This window comes from Delphinapterus leucas, chromosome 21, assembly GCF_059928025.1.
Source record: "Delphinapterus leucas isolate spDelLeu-1000000601 "Yukka" chromosome 21, BTC_Dleu_Yukka2, whole genome shotgun sequence".
Taxonomy (NCBI): Eukaryota; Metazoa; Chordata; class Mammalia; order Artiodactyla; family Monodontidae; genus Delphinapterus; species Delphinapterus leucas.
Genome location: NC_143149.1, coordinates 32,287,373 through 32,301,747, shown reverse-complemented (window position 1 = coordinate 32,301,747; position 14,375 = coordinate 32,287,373). Strand labels below are relative to the sequence as shown.

The window sequence follows — 14,375 nt, the reverse complement described above, 5'->3', positions numbered from 1 at the left end:
AGAGCCCGCGGGGAGCCGCCACTGATTCTCCAGCCAGAGGGCCAGGCCTGGGGCAGCTGCTCACTTGCTCAGGCCCCTAGCCGGGCGTGTTTTCCGGCTTTAAAAATTGTGGCAGTGGCTTATCTTTTTCTCTTTGCACGTGTCTGCCTCCTTGATCCCTGAGAGGGAGGGGAGAGGCTCACCTTGATGAGACTTCCAGGCAACTCCCCTCCACTGCCCTCCAGGTGCCCAGGGTCAGAGGTTGGCTTTGCAGGGCCGTTGCCAAAGCCGTAGTTTTTTGTTTTTCGGTTTTTTTTCTGCGGTACGTGGGCCTCTCACTGTTGTGGCCTCTTCCATTGTGGAACACAGGCTCCGGACACGCAGGCTCAGCGGCCATGGCTCACGGGCCCAGCCGCTCTGCGGCATGTGGGATCTTCCCGGACTGGGGCACGAACCCGCATCCCCTGCATCGGCAGGCGGACTCTCAACCACTGCACCACCAGGGAAGCCCCAAAGCCGTAGTTTTGTTTGCTTTCTTTTTCCGCCGTGGTTTAGGAAGAAGGGCTTAGCACCAGAGACCTGGAGGCCAGGCTAACTCGGGTCCCACCGTGTCTGTAGGGACGAGGACCAGCCACTGTCCCGCCCCGGGTTCCCCTGTGTAAACGAGGTAGAGAAAGGATTGTCGCCAGGGTTCACTGGGGACTCCTTGCCCATGCGGGTGGGCTCCCTGGGTGGAACAGGCTGGGACCGAGGGCGCGATCCCAGCACAGGCTCCAGCTGCCTGCACCCTCTGCCCTCCTGGCCTCCCTTCAGTCCTCCCTACTTATTTACTTTATTTATTTGCTTTTATCTTCACTCCCTATTCCCATAGACATCATTTTAATGTGGTTTTGGAAACAGTTTTATTATGAAAGATTGCAAATAGATACCAAACCAGACAGAACAGTCTGTCACCTTTGCGCGCACCCAGTGCCCAGGCGCTGCCACTGCCTGCTGGCGGCCCCCTGGTTTCATCGCCCCACCCCCACCCCCGAGGGGTCCTCCCACGTTATCTTGACGTTAATCCCAGACATCTTACGAACGTGTATTTTTAATTAGTGCGTTTTTATAAAGTTCGCGTCGCTGCTCTGTGCACGTGTGGCTTTACCGCGTACGTAACAATGTGCTCCGCCCTCCCTGGCGTCTTCTCTTCGGTCAGCATCGGTTCCTCACCCTCTCTCCCCTCCACTGCCCTCCGCTCCCCTCGCTCCTGTCCAAGCCCGAGCCTCGAAGGCACCTCTGAGGACCCCAGGACCAGGCGGGCTCCACGATGACCTGGGCTGCTGGCTGCCAAGTGCAGCCAGGAATTAAACAGGGTGGTATTTAGAAGGCGTCCCTGCCGAGTCCGCACTACCGACGGCTGAGCGGCTGCACCCATTTTTTAACCCCAGGCCACCCCGTGCGTTCTTGGCCGAGGGGCTGTTCCACGGGAGCTTCTGCTGCCTCTCCCGGTAGTGAGCGCTTGTCCCATAGCACAGATGGCCCCACTCCGGGTCTGTGCCCCCGCCCCCCGCCCGGAGTCCTGGGGAAGGAGCGTCTCTGCGGTTGGCTTTGGTGAGGGGAGGCCTGGAGAGGAAGCAGGACCACCCCAGGGGCCCGCGAGAGAAACCCTCTAGGTCATTTGGCCCAACTGCCTCATTTACCGATGGGGAAACTGAGGCCCAGGAGGCCGGCGTCAGGCCCAGGAGAGTCTGGGACCTCCTGACCCCCAGTCCCAGTGAGCCAGCACCTCCCTGTCTAGGGCGGATGGGAGGGTAGGTGAGCTGTTTCCTAATAATCCGCCAGGGCTCCAGGGGATGATAATGAGCCCTGTTTAAGGTGACGGCTTGCAGAGCACCTGTTTGCTAGTATTTCCAGTGAGTCTCAAAAAACACGGGGTCGGGGAGTGGGGTATAACTGGGGGCCTGAACCTGCAAGGCAGCCAGTCCCTCTCTGCGGCCCCAGTGGGCAGCATCTGACCTTGAACTCCTAGGCTGGGCTTAGACCCAGGGCTCTCGTGCCCCCTTGCACGTGTGGCTTCTGTGTCCCAGGTGCTCTCTTGTGGAGATGAGGCAGGATTGTGCCGGGGTCGGAGCTGGAATTCTGACCCTCGTTTCATTACTCTTTCACGTAGCAAGTTATCAACCTCTCTTTGCCTCCGTTTCCTTTGTGTGAGATGGGAAAATCAGAGACGCGATGGGGGGTGCTGCAGGCGTAACCGTTAGTGTGTGAAACGCACACAGAGCCCCTCCTGGGCAGCGGGCTGCGTGGGGTGTTTGCTGTCACCACCCCTAGCGGTGGGCTCACAAACCGTGCGACCCCCCGGCACTCTCAGAACGGGAGGAGAGCTCCTGAACCCGCCCCTGTTTGACCGCTGGGGAAACCGAGGCCCAGAGAAGGCGCCCCGCTTCCCTGAGCCCCTCAGCGGGAAGCCGCAGGGTCAGTGTGCCAGGTCCAGTTCCTGGTTCTTTCTGCCACGCCGGCTGCAGGCCAGAGAGGAGCGGCCTGATCCCAAGAGGGGAATTCCTTTCAGCCGCAGCTGCTGGGCTGCATTAGGGAGTCAGCTCTGCAAAGCTGAGTTTAATGTGCATGGTTCCTGCCCTGGTGTTGACAGCCCAGCCTGGGAAGAGCCTTTAAGGACAGGCCTTAAATAGACACACCAGTGACACGCTTGCATTTGGGGTTGCTGTGCCGCATAAGCGGGGACCGAGGCCGGAGGGGCTGATGGAGTTGCACGGGCTCCCAGGCCCCTCCCTGGACGCCTGCATTCCCAGAGCTGGGCCTGAGCAAATCACTCACCAGGGGCTATTTTTGAAACAAACCCTGCACCCTCCAGGGTGTTAGCCGGCCCCATCCCATGAGCGAGCGGGGTGACATCATTCTGATCATGGCAGTAGCAGCCCAGGGACACACACAAGTAGCCACGTTCTGGAGACATCTTATTTTCCCAAGTCCGAATGGGACAGTTTTCCTGGGCAGAGCTGCCTCTAGCTGTCACAGGGCCACCGGCTCTCAGGGCTGGTGTCGCACACGGTGACTTTAACACGCGCCTCCAGCGCCCAGGACATGCACACCTGCCTGCTTCCTTCTAGCCCTGCCGGACAGCCCGGCAGCTGGCTTGGGAGCTAAAATTACTAGAGCCTGACGTCACCCGGGCCGAGGGCAGAGCTGGGCTCTCGGCAGGAGGGCACTCTGGCGGCAGTTCCACTAGGGGCCCTGCAGCCTCCCTCGCGGGGAGAAAATGGAGGGTGTCCCAGGGGGCCTCCAGAGTCCGAGAGGAGAATGAGAGGCTGGCCCCCCGCCTGGTGGCCCCCTGGCTGCGCAGGCCCTGGAGGGCCAGACTGGTGAGGAGGTGACGATGTGGACCTTCATCACCCAGCTGCTGGTCACCCTGGTGCTGCTGGGCTTCTTTCTGGTCAGCTGCCAGAACGTGATGCACATCGTCCGGGGCTCCCTGTGCTTTGTGCTGAAGCACATCCACCAGGAGTTGGACAAGGAGCTGGGGGAGAGCGAGGGCCTGAGCGACGACGAGGAGACCATCTCCACCAGGGTGGTCCGGCGCCGGGTCCTCCTGAAGGTAACCCAGGCGGGGGCAGCGCCGGGATGTGCGGGACGCTGGTGAGGACGCCTGCTGGAAGAGGCCGGGCAGGCCTCGGGTGGAACGTGCGGGGCCGGAGCTGGGCGGCACTCCCTGCCCGGCCCACCCCCGACTCCCCGACACGGCAGAGGAAGCTCGGCTCTGGGACTTAGGAAGCCGGCCCCCTCCTGCTTCTGTCCCCAGCCAGCCCAGTGAGGCAGCAAGTCACCCTCTGGGCAAAGGCGTCTGGGGCAGGGGGTTCTTTCCTGTCAAGTGCCGTTGGAGTAGAAATCGGAGGCCTCCCTCCGTCTCCGTAAATCCCGCATAATCACCCCTGTTTTGCCCACCCCCGCTGCCGTGGCGGTGTTCCTGGGAGCCCAGGGCTCCCTCCTGTCCTCGGGCCCAGGACCCCCCGGGGTGCCCCTCATGCAGAGCCTGGTTTGGCGGCCGAGTTGCAGTTTCCTGCCAGGATGGGGACTTGTGGGACTGTGGCTACTGCTGGCGCTACTTTATTTCTTCATCCTCTGTCCTTATTCCCAAATTCCCACTTATCAATCTCGAGTTTTCTCCCTTTCTCTAATTCCAGGGGAATGAGCTTCAGAATATTCCAGGGGAGCAGGTGACAGAGGAGCATTTCACGGATGAGCAGGGCAACGTCGTCACCAAGAAGGTGGGTGCAGAGTCCCTCTGAGCTGGGCAGAGGCAGGCGGGCTAGAAGCTTACAGAGGCGGTGGACTCACCCCCGCTTCTTGCTGCTGCCCTAGCAGAGGGGTAAGCACCTGTCACAGTCCAGACGTGACATTCCTTACAGCCACTTTGCCTGATTCAGCCTGAATTCAGCTCCTCCGACTGGGTTCCAGAATGACCGGGCCCCGTGGAACACCCCAAACCTAGTCCTGTGGTGCCTGGCCCTGAAAACAGCTGGGTGACCGCAGTACGGGGGCCCCTGTGGGCTCCTGAGATCAAAGGACGTGGGAATGCATGGGGTTGGCAGTAGGTGTACACCAGGAGACGTGATTCTGCCTAACAGGTGCTGGGCACGGTGCTAGGTGTGGGCAGGAGGCAGACCTGTGTTGCTCCGGGGCTCATGCTAGGTCAGAGCAGGACCCCGTCTTCCCTCCTGCACGGGGAGCTTCATGCTTGTGTGTGTTCTCACCTCCCACTGCTTGCACACGGTAGGTGCAGAGCAGACTGTCGTTGGAATATCTGGATGCGTGAATAGGGAACAGGTGGATCCCAGGGACAGGAACGCCCTGCCCTTCGGGGGGCTCCCAGTCCTAAGGGGAAGACGGAGGGCGTAAACTTCCAGCACACGAGGAGGCAGGATGGACCGCCCTGGGCTAGAGATAGAAGTCAGGGGGGCGGTGGTGAGACCCCGATCATCCATGAGCCTCAGTAAGAACCCCCCGCAAATTCCAGCCCCTCTGAGGCTGCCCAGTGCGAATTCCCCACCCGATGGGGGGTGAGAGGCCGTCCGCGATCTTGACCGCTCAGGGAAGGGCACCTGGGGACAAAGGCTGCTTCTAACCCCCAGCTCACTCCGGGACCTGCTCTTTTCAAGCTGTCTGGCCGGCTTCCCCAGCCCCTTCTGCCCTCCCTCTCTTCTGCAGATCACTCGCAAAGTCGTTCTCCACGTCGATCCATCCGGAGCCGATGGCACCCCGGAGCCCGAGGAGGTGATTTCTGGGGGGCCCCTGGAGGACCCTAGTGAGATGGAGGCCGATGTTGATTACTTTATGACTCACGCCAAGGTACTGCCCGAGCTGCAGCCCCCCAGGCCCTCGCTCTTCCGAGGGGCCGGCCCATGACTCCTGCTGCCCTCTGCGCCAGCCCCCTTGGGGCTCACCTCTCACCTCTCTGCTCCCCCTCGAGCCTCCTGCCCCTGGTGGCACTGTTCCCCCCACCTCCATAGGGCGCCTGTGTTCTCTTGCCATCTCTGTGTGTGATCTGTCCTGCCTTGTGTCTGCAATGCTGTCTCCAGGTGGAGCTGAGAGGGTACAGTAGCCTGCAGCCGGACCTGATAGAGGGCAGGAAGGGGGCTCAGATAGTGAAGCGGGCCAGCCTCAAAAGGGGGAAACAGTGATCTCGAGCCCCTCCCAGTGGAATGGCCTCTTTGGAGGTAATGCCGTCGTTCTCCATCTTCTCTGCATGGCCTGGTCCCCCGCGACGCCCCGCCGAGAGGCTGCGGACTTGCGCACCCCTACCCTCCTCCTCCTGGAACTCCCTCCCCTCCCAGCCCCTCCCCGCTGCCCAGCATGACGCAGGAGGACCAGGCGCCGCTGTGGGCTCCAAGCACAGACTCCCACCTGCTAACGGTGCCTCTGCGCTCCACTGCCTCCGAGAGGAAACAGCAGCACGTGCTGACCTGTTCCTCGGCAAGCGCAAAAATACAGACTTGAAAAAGTGCTTCCGTGGGTGCGAAGCACTCGGTACATCTCAGTAGGAACGTTATCCTGGAAGCCCAGCAAGGGGGCCTGGAGGAGGAGGGGCGGGGCCCTGGAGGGTGCAGTGGGGTCTGCTAGGCTGTGCTGTTTCAGTGCACGTGGCCAGGAAGAGCTGGACAGGGAGAGGCCTGGACCCCAGCTGTGCCTTGAACCTTGAACCCAAGGCTCCCATCCTCCTTGGTATTTCCTGAAGCATGCGCGCCCTTGCTTTCTAGGAAGAGGCAAAGTTAACAGGAGGCTGTGGGAGCACTGATGGCTGGGGGGCAGGGGCGTGATGTGCAGTGAGGGAGGGAGGGAGGCCGAGAAGACGTGGCGAAGGCTCTTCAGCGGGCTGAGCAGCGCTGGGGGCTTTGGGGCCAGCTCGGACCTCCGTCCTCCCTGAGGGGTCCTGTACTGAGCTGCCCCGAGGCCCTTCGCTGTGCCCAGCTCGGGCCAGCTCAGTACCGGGCGCGTCGGGGTGGGAGTCGGCCGGAAGCAGGAAGCACGTGGCCCCAGCTCCCGCTCGCACCGGGTTATTGTCACCTACACCCCCAGGGCCTGGCTCTGGGCCCGTGGCCAGCAGCCTCCCCTTCCGCATTCGGCAAAAAGCAGGGCCACTGCCTCCCGAGCCCCCAGAAGTGCTGACTCCGGGCTTCCCTCAGCACTTGGGCAAAAGAAAAAGGTCTGGCCTATCCAGTTATAGGATAAAATTAGACCTGACTTCTCAGCAGCTTAAGGAGGTCACAGTGTTAACCCCCGCACTGCCAGGGGTCCGCCGGGCTGCTGGTTTAGGACATCAGCTGTGATCAGTCCTGGAAATAGTCCAAAGGTGCAAGTAATTCGAAAAACCAGAGAGTGGAAGGGAAAGTACACTCTTGGGCCTTATTTTCCTTAGGGCAGAGACTGAAGCTTTAAATTCCAGCTTCTGTTTGGCTCAGGTTTTGCTGATGTTCCTGAACAGGAGAGAGGCAGCCCAGAAGCCAGGCGAGGGGAAGGGAGGAACCCAGACAGTTTTCAAAAAATGTTTCTGTAGGTGATCTGCAAAGTGGCTGAACCCCCACCCCAGGGGATGTGGCTCCAGACCACCGGGCGTGGGTGTTAGGGGACGCGGAGCAGAGCAGCCAGGCTGTAGCACAGGGCCGGGGCCTCTGCCAAGAAGAGGCCAGGGGAGCGTGCAGTGGGGACCGTGGTGCGGAAGCCAGCGTTCGGGAGGGACAGCCCAGGGGACAGCCTGCCGTGCTCTACCCTCTGAACAAGACAAAGACCGCCGAGGGCTCTCTGGTCCTCCAGACGCACTGCCTGCCACTCGCAAGCATGCACGGCCCCCAGCATTGATGGATTCCAAATGACTGCAAACTTGCAAATTCGCCTACTAGCTACAGTTTATTGCAACCCCAAACGCAGCACTCCCAGCACCTCCCTCCCGTGGCCTTTCAGGGACGCGCGCACAGTGGTGAAGCACTGAATGCCCTGCGTGCCTGTTCCCAGCTGAGGTCAAACAAGGAGGCCTTCTCTCTGTCCCCGTTTCAGTTCACACTCTGAACAATTGCCCTTTTTGCGGTCTATTCAGTGTCGCGGGGTTTTTTTTTGCATTTTTATGCTGTTTGTTGGTGATTTTGCTGTTTGAAATGGCCCTGCTGTCTAGTGTTCCTAAGAGCGGCAGGGCCGTGATGGGCCGTGCGTGGGAAGTCGTGTTTAGAGGAGCTTCGTTCAGGCACAAGTTATAGCTCTGTCGGACGTGAGTTCAGTGTTAATAAAGCAACAGTATACAGTTGACCCTTGAACAACTCGGGGGTTAGGGGCGCTAACCCCCAGGCAGTTGAAAATCCCAGCACTGCTCTCTCTGCCTCAAAAGTAAAGGAATTGATGAATGACTCACCCCCAGGGCGGGAAGCTGAAGCAGCTTGGATAGAATCCTGGGCTCAAACTCTAGTTCTTTTATTTCTATGTGTTGTGATCTGTAATCCAATACAAACTTGTCCCCACACTTAGTTCATGTAAAGATCTGTAAACTGAAAATGCAGATACTGTATTTATTGGAAAAAAACAATGTATAAGGGGACCCGTGCAATTCAAACCCACATCATTCAAGGGCCAACTGTACATGAAATACGTTGTCTTTAAAGAGAGACACACAAGGTTGTGTGTTCATTGGTTGACAAAACCGTTGTGACCAGAGGCTGGCAGGAACCCTGCACTTACTTTCCTCGGGAGCAGTGGTCCCAGTATTGGCTAATTCAGGGCTCCTGGCGACTTGAGAGAACATGCCTCCTGCGAACAAGGGGAATTGACTGTTTCAGAGAGAGTGAAAGTGGGTTGGGGCCCAGGGTCCAGGCCTGGCTCCTCCAGTTCCCAGGTTACCTTACATGTTGTTTCACTCCCTAAGCTTCCCTCTCCTCGAGGGAGGATGAAATTAGTCCCTCTGTGCGTCACACTGGTGTAAAAAGGCTTAAAAATAACCTGGGTAACTGTGAGGATGGCTGAGAGGGGTAAGGAGAACGGTGTGTTCTGGCGCTCAACCAGTTGCAGGTCTTCCTTGTAGCGTGACCCGGGGCGGGTCAGCTGACCTCTCCCAAGCCTCAGGCGCCCCAGCTGTGAAATGGCAGTAACGCCGATATTCCCTTCGGCGATCGATGATGGGTTTCTCTTCGTGAGAGGGCTTTCTGAATTGTCAAGTCCTAATCCACCAATTCTCAAAGTGCCATCCGCATCACAGTCACCCGAGAGTCTGGTTAGAATGCAGACTCCTGGCCCCTGACCCACACCTACTGCATGACAGTTCTGGAACTCAGGATTTGGCCGTAAGCTCAAGTGATTTTGATGCCGATTGAAGAGTGGGTTACTAGGACCAATTCCGGTTTTCCTTCCCAAACCTCCCAGAGGTGCCGTGGCACAGTTGTAGAATTTACACCTAAAGGGTGAGCAGAGATGAGTGATGGTGACAGTGTTCAAAGCCGTGGAACGCCCCAAAGGGCCGAACACCCCAATCCTAGGCGCCTGTTCTGATTCCCCTGCTATCACGCCCAACCTCGGGAAGGGTTTTGCAGGAGGCCCGGCGTGCGCGTGAGGGGTGCTTTCCGGTTGCACTTAAGCAGTTAGAAAACAGCTGCAGAGTCAAGCCTGACGGGGTGCAGCAGACAGTAGCAGCTGGTGGGTTTTTCTCTGTGCCCAAGTACATGGGTCCAAGAACCAGGGTGTCAGCGCTGCCAGAGGACAGCAGAGAGCAGGCAGCCTGTGTCCTTGGGCTAGAGACACCTGGCCGGGCGCTGGGTGGCACCACCCATGAGACGGCTGTTGTTGTTGTTTTGTTTCCCTTTTTAAGAGACACTTTCCATTTAGGCACTGTGGTTGCAAGACCTGTGTTGGCTCTGACTAAATAGAGTATGCTAGTAAATTTGAAAATTCGTCTATTAGTGATCTCAATAGGAGGGGCAAGGAGGCCAGGGGTCGTGTTTTACTTTGCTCTTTTAACTGACAGTCCACCCTCACTCGCCAGCCCCGGCAGGTGTATCAGAGTCTGGGGCTGCAGGAGAGAGGAGAGAGGCGAGAGCCGCAGACGCTGGTGGGGGAGGGGGCAGGTGGCACAGCACAGAGAGATGACACGAGGAAAAAAGCCCAACCGGCACAGCCACTAGAAGTGGCAGGAGGCTATTTTCTAAGCGTTTATAGGGTGAGACCGTGTCCGGGGGCACCCAGGGCGGTGGCAGGGTACTGGACGCAGCTGGAGATTGCGGCTCTATTAGAGACTAATAGAGACGCACTGTATTCCCACCCCTGCTGCTGCCCGGGTGCTCCCGCCGGGCCCGTCCCTGCTCCTCCTGGAGCCTCAGCTCACCCAGAGATGGGAAGAACGGTTACGCTAGAATGATCTCTCAGCCTTGAACTTTCTCCTCTGCTCTGTGTCCGGGCAGAAGAGTGGGAGGGAGATGGTAGCCTGTCTTCCCCAGGCTCAAGCTTTCATAACATCTCCTATGTGGCGTGCTTAGCGCTGGGGTAGGCGCTGTGGGACTGGTAGGAAGGGTAAGGGCTTTGCTCTTGCCCTCAGAGTGTTTATACTCTAGCCAGGGAAGTAAGCAGACAAGAGAGAGGACAGACAGGACAGGGCATTTCTGGAGCCCAAGCACAGCGGCATCCAGTACCGCTCAGTATCCTGAGCACTTCCTAGGTCGTTAGCGCTCCAGCATCACAACAGTCAAACGAGGTACGTCCTGCTCCTGCCCTCGTCTCACGGCAGAGGAAACTGAGGCCCAGAGAGTGTAAGTAACTTGACCGAGGCCACACAGCAGGAACTTGGCAGAGACAGGATATGAACGCCGGCAGACCGGCTTCAGAGTTCATACTCTTAACTGCACTCTGAGGTTACTCTGCACGCAAGGCAGCAGCAGGAGAGGACAGAGAAGGGGAGGCTGAAGTCTTCAGGAAGGCCTTGTGGAGGAGAGGTCTGAAGGGTGGTGGGCAGAACCTCAGCCGAGTAGAGACTGGATGGTGTCCTTGACGGGGGAGCCGAGGACAAAGGCGGGCGTGCGGGCTTTGGACTTGGAGGAGGGGCTTGGCTGGCAGTGATGGGACAGTCCCCTCCCGGGCAACCGCTCGCTCAAGCCACTGGCAGTAGAAGGCCTGGCCTTTTGCTCTGGGGAGGAGCTTAGCCCCACCCTCCATCCCTGGGGAACCACTCAGGGTTGAGTTCCCCTTGATCACCTCCAGCCTCCTCCCCAGCCCTGGCACTTGTAGCACCCACGACGAGCTCCCTGTCCGGGGACACAGCTGTGCCTCAAGTGACTTCCCACCCCACCCAGGAGATTGTCAGCTCCTCTTAATGTTAAGTCCCTGCAGACAGAACCCTGGGTGGCTGGGCTTGGAGATGGGGTTGTCCCCCCATCTCCCCCAGGCTGGAAGAGCAGGCCCCACGGGGTGGCAGGAGCCCCGTGTCGCTGTGATTCCCAGGCTGCAGAGTTGAACTTCACTCTGGCAAAATTGCTGTCTTCCAGCCTAACATACGTAGTCCCCTGGGGAGAAGCCATCTGGTTTTCAAAGATCTCTTTGCCCCAATAGAGGTTGTCCATCCAAAGGGCACGGGGAGAGGAGCCCGAGGCCCCGACAGTAAGGGCTGTGGACCAGAGCCGAAGAGGCGCTAAGGTCCCTTGAGGCCGTGAGTTCCCGAGGCCATGTCTGCTCCATCCCCGGGTCCCCAGGCTGGCACACAGGAGACATCAATGCATGTTGGCTGAACCAAACCGAACAAGCCAGGGTGCTGCCACCGCCTAGCCTGGCCCTTGCTGGGCTCCAGCACATGGCCCCTCTCCTAAGTGCTGGGTACACGGGGACGTCTCCCCAGGTGACTGCACGGGCACAGAGTACCCCACAGGAGGGTCTCCCGGGGAGCTCATCGATGGGCACGGAGCTAGTGGCAGCCTCTGCGTCGGGCAGTGTGATAAGGATGGCTGGTGTTTCAGGAAGGTCCGGGCCAAGCTCAGTCCCTTTCAGCTCCTGCCTGGCTTAGGGAGGCTGCTTTTCCTGACTCACCCCTGCCTGAGCCGCCAGCACAAAACTGTGCATCGTGGGTTTTGGCTGGGAGTTGCGCCTCTAAATTCTAAGCGACTCCTCTCTGTGTGTCCCTCAGGATCACACCTCGACACCCAACCCTTGAACTCCACACACTCTGCCACGCACCCGAGAGCTGGACCGAGGCCCTGGAAGCCGCGCACACGTCCCTGGAGGCTTACGGCATGACCTCTGTAAGGGACGTCCTTTAGTCACCTGTTCGCATGAACGACCGACTGTAGACGCATGACCTACAGTCCTCTATCCTGCCTCTGGCGACGGTGGATCTCTTTCTGGAGTCTGAACGGAAGCAGCAAGAGGGGGGAGAGAGAGAGGGGGACGTAAAACAAGCGCAGGAGAGCATGGAACGCAACAGCAAACAAGGGCTCTTTTGTGGCTGGGATGAGATAATTTTTTAAATCATTTCAATTTCGACTTGTTACAGGGTACTTTTTTTTCAACCTCATCTGTAAGAAATCCATGTGAGCTTCCTGGAAAGGAAAAAAAAAAAAAAGAAAACTAGACATGAAATCAGTTCCACACCTTAATCCCTTACCCTCCTCCACCAGCCTTCCCCACACCTCCACGCTCCACGTGTGACCAGCCCTGCCGCTGCCCCGTGGACCGAACCTTCCAGAACGCTCTACATGGCATCAGGACACACACACGCATACACACACACACACACATACACACACACACACCCCTCTCCCCTCTGCTCAGTATACACACAGATTTTACTGTGACATCCGAAGTTGTATAGACTCTCCTGGGGATAAACTGGAAATTTTTTATGTTGTCGCTCTCTCTCTCTCTCTCTCTCTCTCTCTCTCTCTCTCTGCCAGTTTCAGTATTAATCATCTTGCAATGGAAAATCATTACCTTCAGAGTGCATTCGGGGTTCCTCGTGTTAGGGACTTAAGACTCTGAGGCGAGGACCCCCAGGCTTAGCTGTAGGGCTCCAAGGGAGCCAGTGCCCATCCGAAAGGGTCTTCACCCTCAGCTGGGGGAAGGCCGGCGGCTGTCCCGGGATCGCACCAGCATGTTCAATAGAGAAGAGGTTTTCTATATCTTCAAGCACTTATATCATAGTCCGTGTTCAAAGTGTCAACTGTACAGTAATCAGCCTTGTGTATATGAAAAACAATAAATACTATGCAAACCAATAGGAACACTTTAGCAGTACGTACAAAGCACTAACAGCTCAGCTCCTGAGGACTTCTCCAGGCTGCGGGAGGAGTGCAGCCTGTCTCTCAGTGAAAGAGGAAGGAAGGGAGGAGGCCTAGGGAATGCACCTGCCCGTTCTCAGGTCAGCCGCCGCCCCGAGGTCTCCCAGAGCGAACTTGGTGCTGTAAGTCCAGGCAGCCGCGGGATGCGGGGCCTGGGCTGGGCAGCCTCAGTGCCCCCATCTGACCAACACCCCACCCTGAACCCCCTGGAGAGGCAGCGCAGGGGGAGAAACGGCTGACCACCAGGAGGCCCCAGCCTGGAAGGAGACCTTCCTGGGCCAGGGCCCCGTCAGGGCAGGACGGAGACGGCGGCTGGCTGTTGCTCGCCTCGGTGCCATCGGGGAAGAGCCTTAAGTTACACCAGAGCCCCCGGCAGAGGGAGGCCCGAATCAGCACAACGCGCCTGCCCCGCGCGGCACCCTCCGGGCCAGGAGAGAGACTGCAGGCTCTTCTCGCCCGCCCGAGGGCCACTGTGTGTGGATGTCCGGTCACCTTCCTCCCTGCCTCTCTGCCGAGATGTCCTCAGAACACATCCGAACCTTCCAAGTAGCACAGAAGCTCCCTCGATGTCAGAGCCCCCCAACCCCCGAGGCCCCGGCTGGCCCCGGCGCACAAGTGTTCTGGTGGGTCCAGGCGGGGCTGGCCGGGCTCCCCGAGGGGCGGGCGTGGAGTGGGAGCTTGAGCGCGCGCGTTGGCCCGCGAGCTCCAGACCCAACCCCCGCGGGGGCCGCGCGCAGAGCATCCCCGCCGGCCGGTCCCTCCGCCCCGCCGCGGCCGGCCGGACTCAGTGAAGGCCGAGGAAGACCGGCGCAGGGCCGCCTCCCGCCGCGATCTGCCGCCGCCGACCCAGTAGCTCCTGTAGAGCCGCGGCCCCGGCCCCGGTTGCGCTTTGGCTCGTCGCTCTGTCTGGCTTGGCTGCTTGGCCCGCCGGCCCGCGGGCCTCGGCGGCATGCTGCGTTCGCTGCTAGTAGGAGCTGTAGGGGAGAGGTTTGGGGTCGCCACACAATGCCTAGAGAATGCTGCAGTCTGCACCTTAGACGCTGTTTAGAAGTTTTGGAATCACCTTGATTTTTTAAATTGTTATGAAAATGATTCTTTTCTTGACTCCCACACGCTCTGTTCTTGGGAGGGACTTCCCACCGCACACCCCACTCCACTCTGATGTATAGACCATTCTCCCTACACCAGCTGAACAAATGTCAAAATTAATAAAGAACTCGACTCATGGCACAGGCCTCCATCTCTCCTTCCCGGCGCATCTTTGGGGAGTGTGGAGAGGGGGCGCTGGGGGAGTCTGGGGGTGATCAGTCTGCAGGGAGGCGTCCACCTTCTCTGGAAACCTGGACAGCCTCTTAATCAGGACCACCCAGTCTAGGAGAGGCACTCCCCACCCCGCAGATGGTAGAGCAGATTTCTGTCCCACCTGAGGACCATGTGATGGGGCAAGTCCAAGATGTTGGGAGGGCGGCGCGCCACAAGCACCAGGGTACGTGGCTGAGCCCACAGTGGGCATACACTAAGGGGGACTTTCCCCCACAGTGCTCCCTGTGAAGACATCTGGCCCCTGCAGGCAATGCCATTCAGAGTTCAAGAACTTCCAAGAAAATC

General features: G+C 58.9%; 1 protein-coding gene across 5 annotated transcripts in view; it reads left to right on the top strand.

Moving 5' to 3' along the window:
- The window catches only part of ANK1 (ankyrin 1), a 97,303-nt gene extending 83,308 nt beyond the window's left edge, over positions 1-13,995 (top strand). For 2 of the 5 annotated variants that reach the window (XM_089903786.1, XM_089903787.1), the window contains exons 40-42: positions 4,161-4,244; positions 5,185-5,325; positions 11,618-13,995. In XM_089903786.1, the coding sequence (XP_089759912.1) occupies positions 4,161-4,244; positions 5,185-5,325; positions 11,618-11,644 (252 nt within the window). In that variant the 3' untranslated portion in view covers positions 11,645-13,995. Of the gene's footprint in view, positions 1-46; positions 3,575-4,160; positions 4,245-5,184; positions 5,326-5,555; positions 5,854-11,617 lie in introns of those variants that run through there. The other 3 variants (XM_089903789.1, XM_022571306.2, XM_089903788.1) reach the window with 3 other exon arrangements.
- The last annotated feature ends 380 nt before the right edge of the window (positions 13,996-14,375 follow it).